At 37.4% G+C, this 12,588-nt stretch overlaps 1 protein-coding gene across 1 annotated transcript in view; it reads right to left on the reverse strand.

The window, feature by feature from the left end:
* LOC150093110 (uncharacterized) overlaps nt 1–12,588 on the reverse strand; it is a 532,180-nt gene that overhangs the window by 140,814 nt on the left and 378,778 nt on the right. Inside the window, exon 16 of the mRNA XM_090414155.1 lies at nt 7,860–7,911. Coding sequence (XP_090270281.1) covers nt 7,860–7,911 — 52 coding nt within the window. The remainder of the gene's footprint in view (nt 1–7,859; nt 7,912–12,588) is intronic.

Genomic DNA, 12,588 nt, shown 5'->3' on the forward strand with positions numbered 1-12,588 from the left:
TTCTGGGTCAGGGCAAAGACCACATTTGTGGAAAAAATGCACAGAAATTGTTTTCTGCTGGGAAAAACTGAACGCATTTGCAATCACCCATTTTGAAAGATGGTCAAGTCATCTACATAGAGGTCATTACTTACAGTTGGAGGAAGCTGTTCTGTTATTGAGTTTATCTAGATTGAAAAAAAAAAAAAAAAAAAAAAAAAAAAAAAAAAAAAAAAAAATCATTTCTCTCCAGAAACCATAATAGATGAGAATTAACCCTTTTTTTTTTCTCTTCAGAATCTTGCACAAGAAGCTGGTCAGAGAAACTGGTAGATAATTTATTGGGATTTTGGATCTTTCTCTGGCTTAGGAAAGGCAATAATAATCGCTTTTTGCCAGGTTTTCAGAAAAATGTTCTCACAGAAAATTTTGTTGTGCAGGTACAGCAGTGTTGATCCTTAGCAGATGGAAACAAGTGTTTGATCATCTCATAATGGATGCTATCTGGATGTGAACTGTATCTGGTCCAACAGCAGTTGGATGAAATGTAAACACAGATTTCATTTCTTGTTTTTCTGCTTTACATTTTTGAGAAGGCACTTGACAGGAGGAGGGGGGGGAAGGGTTATAAGAAGGATGTACTAATGTTTAGTACACGAATGCTAGGAGTATCAGAAACAAAGGTATAGAATCTGTTGCCCAATATGTTGGGACCTCAGATTTTGTAGGCATTAGTGAGACCTGGCTAGTGTGAGTTGTACAGTCTAAATACACAGTGTGGTACTGTTACAGACTTAGCAGATTGGTTGCTAGTGATGAAGAAATGCATCACCAAATAAAGACGTGTGAGAAAAGAGTAATCATAATGCAGAACTTTAATTATCAAAACACTGATTGGGGATGCTTAAGGGTCAAAGCTGTATAACTGAGGAGACCTCCACATAGCCTAAATTTAAAGGAATGTGGAGAACTGAGCAGGGTTTCTGACCTAATGTCCAATCTTCACCTTCTCGTGGTGCACCCTGTTAGGTATCTACCTAGATACTGAAGCTCTTTGCTTTATGCGGACAATGCTATACTTCTAACTAAATCTGCTACAAGTCTGCAAGATTCCTTGACGAAATTGAATAACTTTTGTAATAGATATGGTATGAAGGTCAGCAATAGCAAGACAAAGACAATGAAAATAGGCAGAAGCATTGAAAATATCAACTGCATTGTGAATGAAGACCCTATACAACAAAACATTTCAACTACTTAGACACGATTTTTAGTGAAGATGGTAAATTAAGTATGGAATCAACAAAGCTGGCATGTAGGAAGGAAATCAACTGAATAAATTTATATGGAATAAGAGAGAAATTAGTCAAAACACTAAATTAGTTGTATAAAAAACAGTGTTCAAACCAATTTTAATTTATGGATCTGAGAGGTGGATTAAAAAAAAAACACTTGACCAAAGACTAGAAATCGCAGATATGAGAGTCCTGAGGAAGATTAGGGCATGAACAAATGGCATCAATGGCAATATCATATTAAAAATGAGGATATTAGGAAAGAACTTGACATTGTTAGCATCCAGGAATGCATTAGTAGATTTAATCTCAAGTGGTATGGTCACTTAAACAGAATGGGAGAGGAAATATTAGCAATACAGGTGTTCTCTGCTAGGTGACTGAAAAAGACCCAGAAGCAGACCAAGATATAGGTGGACTGATACAGTAAAAAGTGCCTTAGAACAGGGGTCGGCAACCTTTTCAGACTCGCGGGCCACATTTAACTTTTATTTTTAATAATCGGGCCACAAGCGTTTAATTAATAGAAAATAGTGAGTGAAAAAAATACTTAAGTTATCAATTTTTATTATATCAATCTTAAAAAACACAGAAATATTTAAAGTACAAGATATAAAACAAGCATGAAAATGAAACCCGATGAAAACTTATTATCATGTAAAAACAAAATAATACAATTTATGCATCGCAATATGTGTGTCTCCTTGCTTAATGTGTCTTTTGTGATGTTTTCCCTTAGCCAAATTATCTAGATCCACTTTATTACTTAAGGTGCAAATTCGAATTGAGGCATGCTCATCAGTCAGTCGAGAAGAAATTTATTTTTTCTAAAACTCATGGCAGAAAATGCTTGTTCGCATATGCATGTGCTTCCAAATGCGACTTTCATCTTCTTTGTGAAACATTAATTCTTCAAATTTTTTTTGTAAGCATCGATAAAATTTTTGGATATTTTCTAATGAAAATGTGTTCTTTAATGTTTCATTGTGTTGTAATTCCAAAACTTTCATCTGTAGTCGGTTTGGTACGTCATCAATGTCAACATTAAAAGGGTGCAAAAATAATCGCATTTCAATGCTATTTTTATGAAAATCCACAAATCTTATTGAAAATTCCGTTTGTAAATCTTCAATAATACCAACAAAAGTTTCCTTTTGCATTTGCCATCCAAATGTAAATGCAGATTTGCAACATTATGTAGATTTTCTTGCATCATATTCTTCAAACATAGTTTGCCGTCAAAAGCCTTTTCTATGAGAATCAAAAGCTTTAATGTCAGAAAACAGTTCCACTAGTAATTTACCTTGGCCCTGCAGATTCAAATTAAGTTCATTATGGTAGTTGTAATGTCTACCATAAATGCAAGAGACATAATCTATTTTTTATCCAATAGTTGTGGGACAGTATTTTCATGTTCTGTCATGAAAATATCTATTTCTTCATGTAAATTAAAAAATCTTTTTAGCACAGCACCTCTACTTAACCATCTAACACTTGAGTAGTAGATAAAGTCCTCTTGAAATGTCCATAATGTCTTTTCTTGATACGGGGCATGCCATGTAAGTATGGTCAACCTTTTATGGGTTGCCAAAAATGTATGTTTGGGTCACATGCAGCCCGCGGGTTGCCGACCCTTGCCTTAGAAGATAGAAATATACGATTTGATAATGTTGGGTCTTGACAGATAACAGACTGATTTGGAGGAAAATTGTAGATAGGAAGTTAGTAATGATGCAAATTTTTCATGCTGTACTATCATATCCTGTACATCCTCACCCCCCCACTTGAGGGTACATGGCAGGAATCTGATGATGATGAAACACTGATTGAATAGAAGTAAAATCTCATGAGAAGAATGAATGCTGAACTACAAAGCAGGAAATTAGAACCAACTGTGGACTATGCTGAATTCTGCACCATGATATTAGTTAATGGATGGGAAGAATATTGATAATGTATGGGAAGCATTTAAAAAAATCCCTAAATGATGGAATATCGGAACATCAGAAGAAAAGTTGAGCATGTGCACAAAAATCTTTCCCTATTAAACACAGAAAGCAATTCCTTCTTCCACATGCCTATCCAAACATTTACTGTCATTGACTGAACTAACTGCTCATCCTCCTTTTCCTACTGTTTAAGTGGGAAACTGATGATAGCCTATTTGGAAACAATCACTTTCCCACGATATCCCCTTTTCTACATGGGCAACCATGTGCTACATCACGGTGGAAAATTGGGCAAGTTGACTGGTCCACCTTTTCCTCGTTAGTAGATTTTGATTCTGCAACAGTTAGTTCATCTCATATCAGTGATGCAGTGAAGCATGTAACAGAGTGTAGCATAGTAGTGACCACAAGTGCAATTCCTAAAACATTTAGTCAGTTCCCACTTTTTCCTAAGCTATGGTGGAATGATGATTACACAGAAGTCAAAGAAGCCCAGAAGAAATCTTGAGGTATTTTCCATAGGTATCCCACACAAACAAACCTAATTGTTAAGAACTTTTATTGCTACAAGACCATAAGATCGAGAATGACTACAGACAAAGAACTTTCAAAGAAGCAGCTGTGGTGCTACGCACAGGCAATAATTTAAATAGAAATCAAGGTATTATATTATTCTTAAAGACATATGGAAAAATCTCATCATTTCTCTCAGTTTAACAGAACTACAATATGCAAAAAACTACACAACACGTGGTCATGTACCGGATTCTGACTGAAGCATTCGAATGCATGCATGCCATCAAACACGAATTATCAAATGTAACGGCCTAGCAGTTACTAAAGTGTATGTTTTTCATGTAACTTGATGCATTTGTTTTCACACCAGTATAGCCTTGAAAATGCTAGACAGTGGCTAGTGAAACTTGTTGGCTCTTTGTATATTTTATCATTATGTCTTGTAGCAATAAAAGTTCTTAATTTTAATACTTTAGACCAAATATGTACAATTTAAGTTCACAAATTAAACCTAATTGTTTTCAAACATGCCTGGGCTCAAGCTACGCACATCTGTTGACAAAGCCAGAAGGCATCCTGGATCCAATTTACCTCTTCTATATCAAGATCTACCAACAGCAAAGAAGTATGAGAAAAAATCTAGTAAATGAAAGGCAGATATACCATTCACTGGCTCTCAATTCTTGAGCACAGTTGTTGCATCTGTAACTGTAATTGGTATTTCCCCAATATATGCTGCATGCAGTAATTTTCCTGATTGTGCTACTGTAGCTGCTTCAATAAGGATATCTCTTAAATGCAGTTTCTTCACAGCTTTTGGAGATCTTGCCAACAATTCCAAACCCTTCTGAATGAGGAAGGGTGACATTTTTCCAATTGGACATTCATCTGTGGAATGTAATATTAAGATATTAAGAACAGTAGTGTACTTACTGCAGCTTCTGATGTTTTTTGTTTCCTTTTTTTGGTTCTCTGTTGATGGTAATATGGTTTCTGAAGTTGGTTGAGGCTGGTGTTCATTTCAGAGCTCATCACTCATGGATGCCCACTGACCATCAAGCAATGACTGTGCTCAGGAGTGGAACACCAGGGCTACCACGGAAGCTAAACAAGCACCACAGCATGTGCCTTGGACCCTGTCCCCAGACCATGGGGAAAGAGACTTACTGCAACACCCTTGACCCCTGCAGGCAACCTCACCAGCCAATTGATCATGGTCACGCCAAAGTAGTGCAAGACTACTAAGATCTCCCCTTTCTAGATGTCCAAGGCTTGCACCACACAGCAAATATGGCACAACAAGGCATTGGATCCCAGTAATGGTAATTTGGAAGATAGGATAGTAAAAAAGACTCAGGAGAGTATCGGGTGGAGTGGTGTAAAGTTCACTGCCACTGGAATTCAGAGCAATGGAAATGCATTCTCCTGGAGTGATAAATTATACTTTACCATTTGTCAGATGCAGGTAATGCTACCTACCCAAGTGTGTTGTGCCAACTATGAAATTTGGTGGAGGAGGCATCATGGTCTGGGACCATTTTTCATGGTTCAGGCTGGGGCCCAAGTGATGGGAAATCTTAACACTGTGGGCTGTAATGATATTCTAGATAATTATGTGCTTCCAATTTTACGGAAACAGTTCAGTGAAGTCCCTTTCTTCTATCAACACAACAATGATCCCATCTGCAAAACGAGGTCTGTGAAGGAATGGTTTGATGAGATGAGTGTTGAAGAGCTTGAGTGGCCTGCACAGACCTTGATCTCAACCCCCCCATTGAACACTTGGGGGATGAATTGGAATACTGACTGCAAGCCAGGCTGAATTGCATAACATCAGTGACTAACTTCACTAATGCTTTTCTGGAAGAATCAAAGGGAATTACTGCAGCAACACACCAAAAATCTAGTGTAAAGTCTTCCCCAAGACTAATGGTTGTTATAGCAGCAAAGAGTGGACTAACTCTATATTAATGGCTTTCATATTAGAGTGAGAATTGGGATGATCAGGTATCTGGATATTTTTCATTAGATAGTGTATCTATCTAGATTTATCTGAGATGCTGAATGGAGCAAAAAGTACTGAGAAAGAGTTAAAACCAATGTTTTAATGCTTCCAGTATGTTGTCTCAGATACAGAGATGTCTTCAGGGAATACAATTAAACAGTTGCATAAAAGCAATACAAAATAAAGTCAAACATAGTACACAGAAGTCTAGATAGTCTTAGTAAACACAAGTTAATGTTTTTTTATCTTGGGGAAGTTTAACACATCCATATTTATTTATGGATGTGTTAATTAGGTTTGTTAATTAAACAAACTTAATGTATTCATTTTGTTTAATACACTGTCACCATAGTCACTATTACAGATGTCTACTATGGATAGTTCCTTGCAGGAACAAGGAACTGAACTCTATATACACTAGGAACTTAGAAAGAAAGGTTGGTCTTTAGGAGAATGGATAACTATAAACAGTGAGGCTTAAAGGATACACAGATTGCATTTTTTTAAAATTCTGGCTATTTTTTCAGATGTACCCTGATAGGGGGAATAGTGATAACGTTATTACTAAAATCTTTCTAAAGAGAAAGTCGAGGAGGGAAGGATTAACTATTTTGTCGATTCCTTTAGGAACTGCAGCCATTAGACAGGAAAGTGTGGTATATATGGTTGAGTTCAGTTGTAAGAGAAGCCTCATAGAATAAAGTTTGTTGGCTCTATTGATTATTCTTAAAAACACTATATTGTTGAGAGGTTTGATTAAGGAAGAAATGGAAGAATTTTGTGAGTCATTAGAGAAAGCAGCTGACATAAAGAAAATGAAAATTTGGTCCTTGTTGGAGATCTATAGATCAGAGAAGTAAGTATAATAGATTTAGTTTAATCCTTTATCCCAGTGAGAGCAAACAAAGTTTGCGCCTGAAAATATCTTCAGGACTAAATATAGATGGCCAATCCCTTTAATGCATAACAGTATACATATCCACATAGGAAATGTGTTGTGCATTATGGGAGATACTGGGTTAGAAGTGCCTGGTAGCTTGCTCCACCTTTGCCACGAGTTGCCTTGGTGTTGCACTACTTACTGGATAAGATAGTACAACACTATATTTAGTCCTGAAGATATTTTCAGGCGCAAACTTTGTTTGCTCTCACTGGGATAAAGGATTAAACTAAATCTATTATAGTCTAACCTAGTGATAAATAAATTTTCAACATCTTTCTCAGAGAAGTAAGTATCTGTTCAAGTTTCTCAATGCCAAGTGTTCTATATTTTACATGAATATGTCACTTAGTCTACTTGAAAGGATTTTGCCTTTTAATTTTTGTATCAATAAGGATAGAATGAGTTATTTATTATAAAATATTTAATGTTTTAAGATTAGCACTTTTTTTTTTCCTGTTTACCTACTAAAAGAAATGTCCTACCACTGACAACTAATCCAGTTTATAACTATGATATAAATTATCTTTCTATTATTTATATTCTCTCTATTGTTTATTATATTTATAATTATTTCTACAAGAAAAGAGAAGGCAAAAGAATAGAATCTTGAGGAGATTCACCAATGACAGCAAAATTGGAAAACAAGAAGTTCACGTATCACATGCATGCGATGAGTGACAGATAAGGTATCCTACAACCCATCATAAAATAAGTGCAGAAGATCTGAACAAATGTCTTGGAAATTTAATAAGTGAGCAACAACCTGGTTTACTTTGAAGCAAAAGAGGGAAGGTGGAAGATTGTTGTTTTGGAGTCACGATAAAAGCAACTAAAGCCAGTGTATTAAGTCTGTTAACTGCATGTTCTTCTCCAGTACGTCTGTTTCTGTAGGATAAAAAAAAATCCAAGTTTCTGTAAGGAAAACCTTGACCTTCATAAACTGGCTAACTCACTTTCAACTGAAAAGCCCTCAAGAATGCTCTTCATTTCCTAGTAAAGATTTGAGCTGAAGTCTTTTCTTGCTACACTGCATAATCGATAACAATTTTAATGAGATACTTTATACAGTAAAGGATTAACTTGCATTTAATCAGTTAGCATTTTTAATATATAAAATTTATTATTATTCTTATGAGTATTGTTAATTACTTAAAGAAAGAAAGTGAACTTACTGGTTTCAATACATTATCCAAGCTGATTCCCACATATGCTAATCTTTGTTTCCTGTAATATCAATAATATTTTTTAATTCCAGGAAAGATTATATAACATTCTATACATATTATTTTAATTTAAAAAAAAAAAAAAAAAAAAGATGCTTTATAAACTTGAGGCGCTGTACAAGATCATCCAGAGAGGATTTTATAAAATTTATAAGAGATGTGAATCTATATCCTCTATGCAGCAAACAAGAAGTGGTTTTTATTAACTTAGCTACTGAGGCAGAATCAGATAATGTATTTCATAAAGAACACTGAACTACTGTGTATTCATTTTATAGCATATACATTTTAGCAACCTTTCTTATGTAGCATACATGTTTCTTTGTAAGAATCTCGCTGGAGCATCTATACATAGAAGAGGTTGATGAGGCTGATGTAGAAAGGCTTGTGGAGGATCACGAAGACGAACTGACCGTGGAAGAACTCAGAACACTCAGTGAACAGCAAAGAAAGGAGACAGAAAGAGGAATTTCACCTGAAGAAGAGGATGGCAGGGAAAAAGGGCCGATGCCAACAGCTGCTATTAAAGAAGTTTTATTCCATTGGGAGAAGGTGCAGTCTGTTTGTTTGGAATGGCATCCCAATACTGCTGATGTGAGTTGAATGACAAACTTGTTCAACAACGCTATCATGCATCACTTCAAAACCATCTTGAAAAAAAGGGAGAGACAGTCCACACTTGATCAGTTCCTCATCCCCGTTCAAGCAAAGAGGAGACGAGAAGAAATAGAACAGGATAAAGAAGACTCCCTTCCAACATCTAAGGCTCAATAGATTGTATGCAATGTGCATACAATAGTGTATTTTGTAATTTATTGTGTTATCTTCTTCTTCTGCATCTTCTCCAACTTAAGTGGGATCACTGTTGATGATGAGTCTCCTCCACATCCTCCTGTCTTGGGCTGTCACCACATCCAAGTTCTTCATCCTCAAGTCCTCTTCTACCAGCTCCCTCCATCTCTTCTTTGGCCGCCCACGCTTCCTCCTTCCATGCACATCCATCTACATGACCCTTCTTCCCACATATTTGTCCTCCCTCCTCATCACATGACCAAACCATCTCAACCTTCCCTCCTGTATCTTCATACGTCATAGCCAGCCTCACTAGTGTCCTATAGATTTTGCCTTTAAGATTAATTGGCACCCTCTAATCGCATAACACTCCAGCCATCTCCATCCAGTTTCTTCAACCCGCTTGTATCCTGCATCCCGCTTCCTTATCAGCTCCTCCATCTTCTTCCACTGTTGAACCTAATTATCTAAAGTCCTTCACCTTCCTGATGACATTTTCTTCCAGCTCTATCTCCTGGCTGCCACCGACTGTGCAACACATATACTCTGTCTTACTTCTGCTCAGTCTCATACCTCTCTCTTCCAGTACTTTTCTCCATCATTCCAGTTTAGTTCCCACTTTTTCTCTTGAATCTGCATACAACAATGTCCAAGGCGCATCTTCTCTCACCTCCTCCGTCAACACCTCCATCACAATATTAAACAGAAATGGACTTAATGCTGACCCTCGATGCAAGCCAAATGTTACTTGAAAACTTTCTGTCTGTCCCAGACAGGTCCGAATACTTGTCTTCACATTTCTGTACATCTCCCGCACCAAACTGACATATTTCTCCGGAATCTTCTTCTCCCTCAGACACCTCCAGACTTCTTGTCTTGGCACTTTATCATATGCTTTCTCCAGATCAACAAATGCCAGATGTAGCTCCTGTTGTTTCTCTCGAAACATTTCCATCATCTGCTGTAACTCAAAGATAGCATCTGTTGTTGATCTACCAGGCATGAAGCCAAATTGTTCCTTTGCAATCTCCACCTCCTTCCTCAATCTTCCATCAAGAACCCTTTCTAGGATTTTCATTGTGTGGGGCATCAACTTTATTCCTCTCTGTAATTTTTACAGTCTTGTGCATCCCCTTTACCCTTGTAGATGGGGACAAGAGTACTCTCACTCCATTCCTCGGGTATATTTTCCAGCTGGCAAACTTACATGAACAGGTCCCACAGCAGGTCACAATTCCATCTTCCCCCAGTGCATTCCATGCCGCTACTGCAATCCTGTCGGGGCCCACCGATTTTCCATTCCCCATCTTCTTCATGGCCTCTGTCACATCCACTCTACTGATGTTCTGCACCATCCCCTCAGAAGGCTGCCCATCTTCTCTGTGAGTCCTTGCATTTTCCTCATTGAAAAGTCCCTCAAAGTATATTCTCCATCTGTTTCTTATGTCCGCATCCCTCCAAAATACTCTTCCTTCAGCGTCTCTGATCTGCCTCACATGTAAGATGTCCTTTGCTGCTTTATTTCTACATTTCGCTAGTTGGTAAATTTTTCTCAGTCCTTCCTTTGTTTCTAATTGATCATACAGATCTTGATATGCCATGGTCTTCGCCTGTGTCACAACTCTCTTGGCTTCTTGCTTTCTCTCTCTGTCCTCTTCCACTCTTCACTAATCCCACTTCTGCTTTGCATTCCTCTTAACTGTCACTGCCACTTGTACATTATTATTCCACCACCAACCCTCCTTCTGCTCTCTAATCTTTCCAGATGTCTCACCAAGCACCTTGATTGCACAGCTCAGGATTACTTTTGAATTATGTTTCCGCCCATCTTGTACACTCTCCAGTCCATCCGAAATCCTCTCTAACATCCTCTCCTTAAAATGATTCCTCACACTCTCTTCTTTTAAGCGAAACCACTTAATTGTCTTCATCCCATGGCTTCCAGAGGTTCTTATCTTCGATATTATTTTAAAGTCTGCACACAGCAGTCGGTGTTGCTGTGCAACTCGATCTGTTGGAATTACTTTACAATTTGTCACAACCTTAAGATGTTTTCTGCTAGTCAAAATGTAGTCAATTTGTGAACTGTTGTTACCACTCCTAAATGTTATCAAATGTTCTTCCCTCTTGTAGAAAAATGAGTTCACAATTGCCAGATCAAACGCTACTGCAAAGTCCACAACCTTCTCTCCTTCCTGGTTCATCATTCTCACTCCATGGCCACCATGCACTCTTTCACAGTCTCTATTCTGTCTCCCTATTATTCATCACCATCTCGTTTTCTTCCAGTTCCCTTATTTCTTCATCTAACACAGTGTTATACAATAGTAAAATAAGTAAATAATAAGGTGTATTTCTATCTCACTCCGCCTGAATTAATCTATTTTCCATAGACTTATATGGGAAATATTGTCCCGCAATTCAACATTACTCCGGCAATGGATTTGTGTCAAATTGCAAGGCACCACTGTATATGGAAATATGACTTCTCCATTACTTCCACCTTAGTATCACCACCTATGGGTCTGGCTCCCACTGACGAGACCTCAATAAAGGTCTAAACTGGTCTGGGTAGTGATCCCTCCAGTAATGGATAGCATTATACATGTCCGCAAGGTGATGTGCTTTGCATTATGCGATACTGAGGCAAGTGATGAGAAGTTATTCCAACTTTGCCATGAATTTCCCCAGTCCTGAAAGATACTTCAGATGTAGACTTTGTTTGCTTACACTTGGATAATGGATTAAACAAAGTATATAATTTCTTGTTATCATTAATTTACCATACAAATGTAGCGTTTCGAATAGCTTCTCTCTCTCTCTTGGCACCTTGTCATATGCTTTTTCCAGATGTACAAAACTTAAATACAGATCTTTGTTATATTCCTATGACTTCTCAACTATTTGTTGTAAAGTGAAAATCTGATTCTGACAGCCTCTATTTGGCCTAAATTCAGCTTGTTCTTCCACAATCCTTCTCAACCGTTTTTCAAGTATACTTGCATAAATCTTACCAGGAATACTCAGTAGAGAAATACCTCTAATTCTCACATTCAGTTTTATTTCCCTTTTTATATATGGATACTATGAGAGCTCTACTCCAATCATCGGGAATTAGTCCCTTTGTCCAGGCCTTCTGAACTATGCAGTGCAGCCACTATGACTTTCGTACCTCCATACTTGAGCATTTCTGGACGAATATCATCTACTCCTGCTGCGTTTAACCTTTCAGGCTTTTAATGATTTTTTGTACTTCCAGTATGGGTATATGGGTATGTGTTCCTGACTGCATGCCTGATCAGTGTTTTTTACCACTGTGCTGTTACTGCTTGTTTCATTTAGCAATTTTTCAAAGTAATTACTCCATACTTCAAGGATATCTTTTTTTCCAGTTTATCATGTCACCTTTATCACCTCTGATTCCTTTTACAGCACTCTTTCCTCCATTTCTAAGCTTTTTCAACAACCCCCAGAATATCTTGCCACCTTCTTGATATTTATTTTCTATGTTCTTACCAAAGTCTTCCCATGGCTTTTGTTTAGCTAGTTTTACACACCGTTTAGCTTTCTTACTTTTGTCTCTGTATTCTCTAAGAGCACAAGCTGACTTATTTAACAGGAACTTTTGATATGCTTTCTTCTTTTCCTTCACTGCCTCTTTAAATTTCTGTATCCACCATGAGGGTTCTGATTTTTCTATCCTTGCAGACAACCTCACCACATGCCTCTCTGGCTGAATCAATCAATGTTTTCTTCAGGGCTTGCCACTGAATCTCCAAGGTTTGGTTAATGTTCACAAACTCTTTCATTTCTTCTTGAATAATGTTTGTGTATTTTAGTGGCCAATTCACATCTGAGAGCTACTGAACTTTTATTCATTTTCAAA

Source organism: Typopeltis vanoorti, chromosome 24, assembly GCF_054136105.1.
Source record: "Typopeltis vanoorti isolate ZY-2024b chromosome 24, IOZ_Tvanoo_1.0, whole genome shotgun sequence".
Classification (NCBI taxonomy): Eukaryota; Metazoa; Arthropoda; class Arachnida; order Uropygi; family Thelyphonidae; genus Typopeltis; species Typopeltis vanoorti.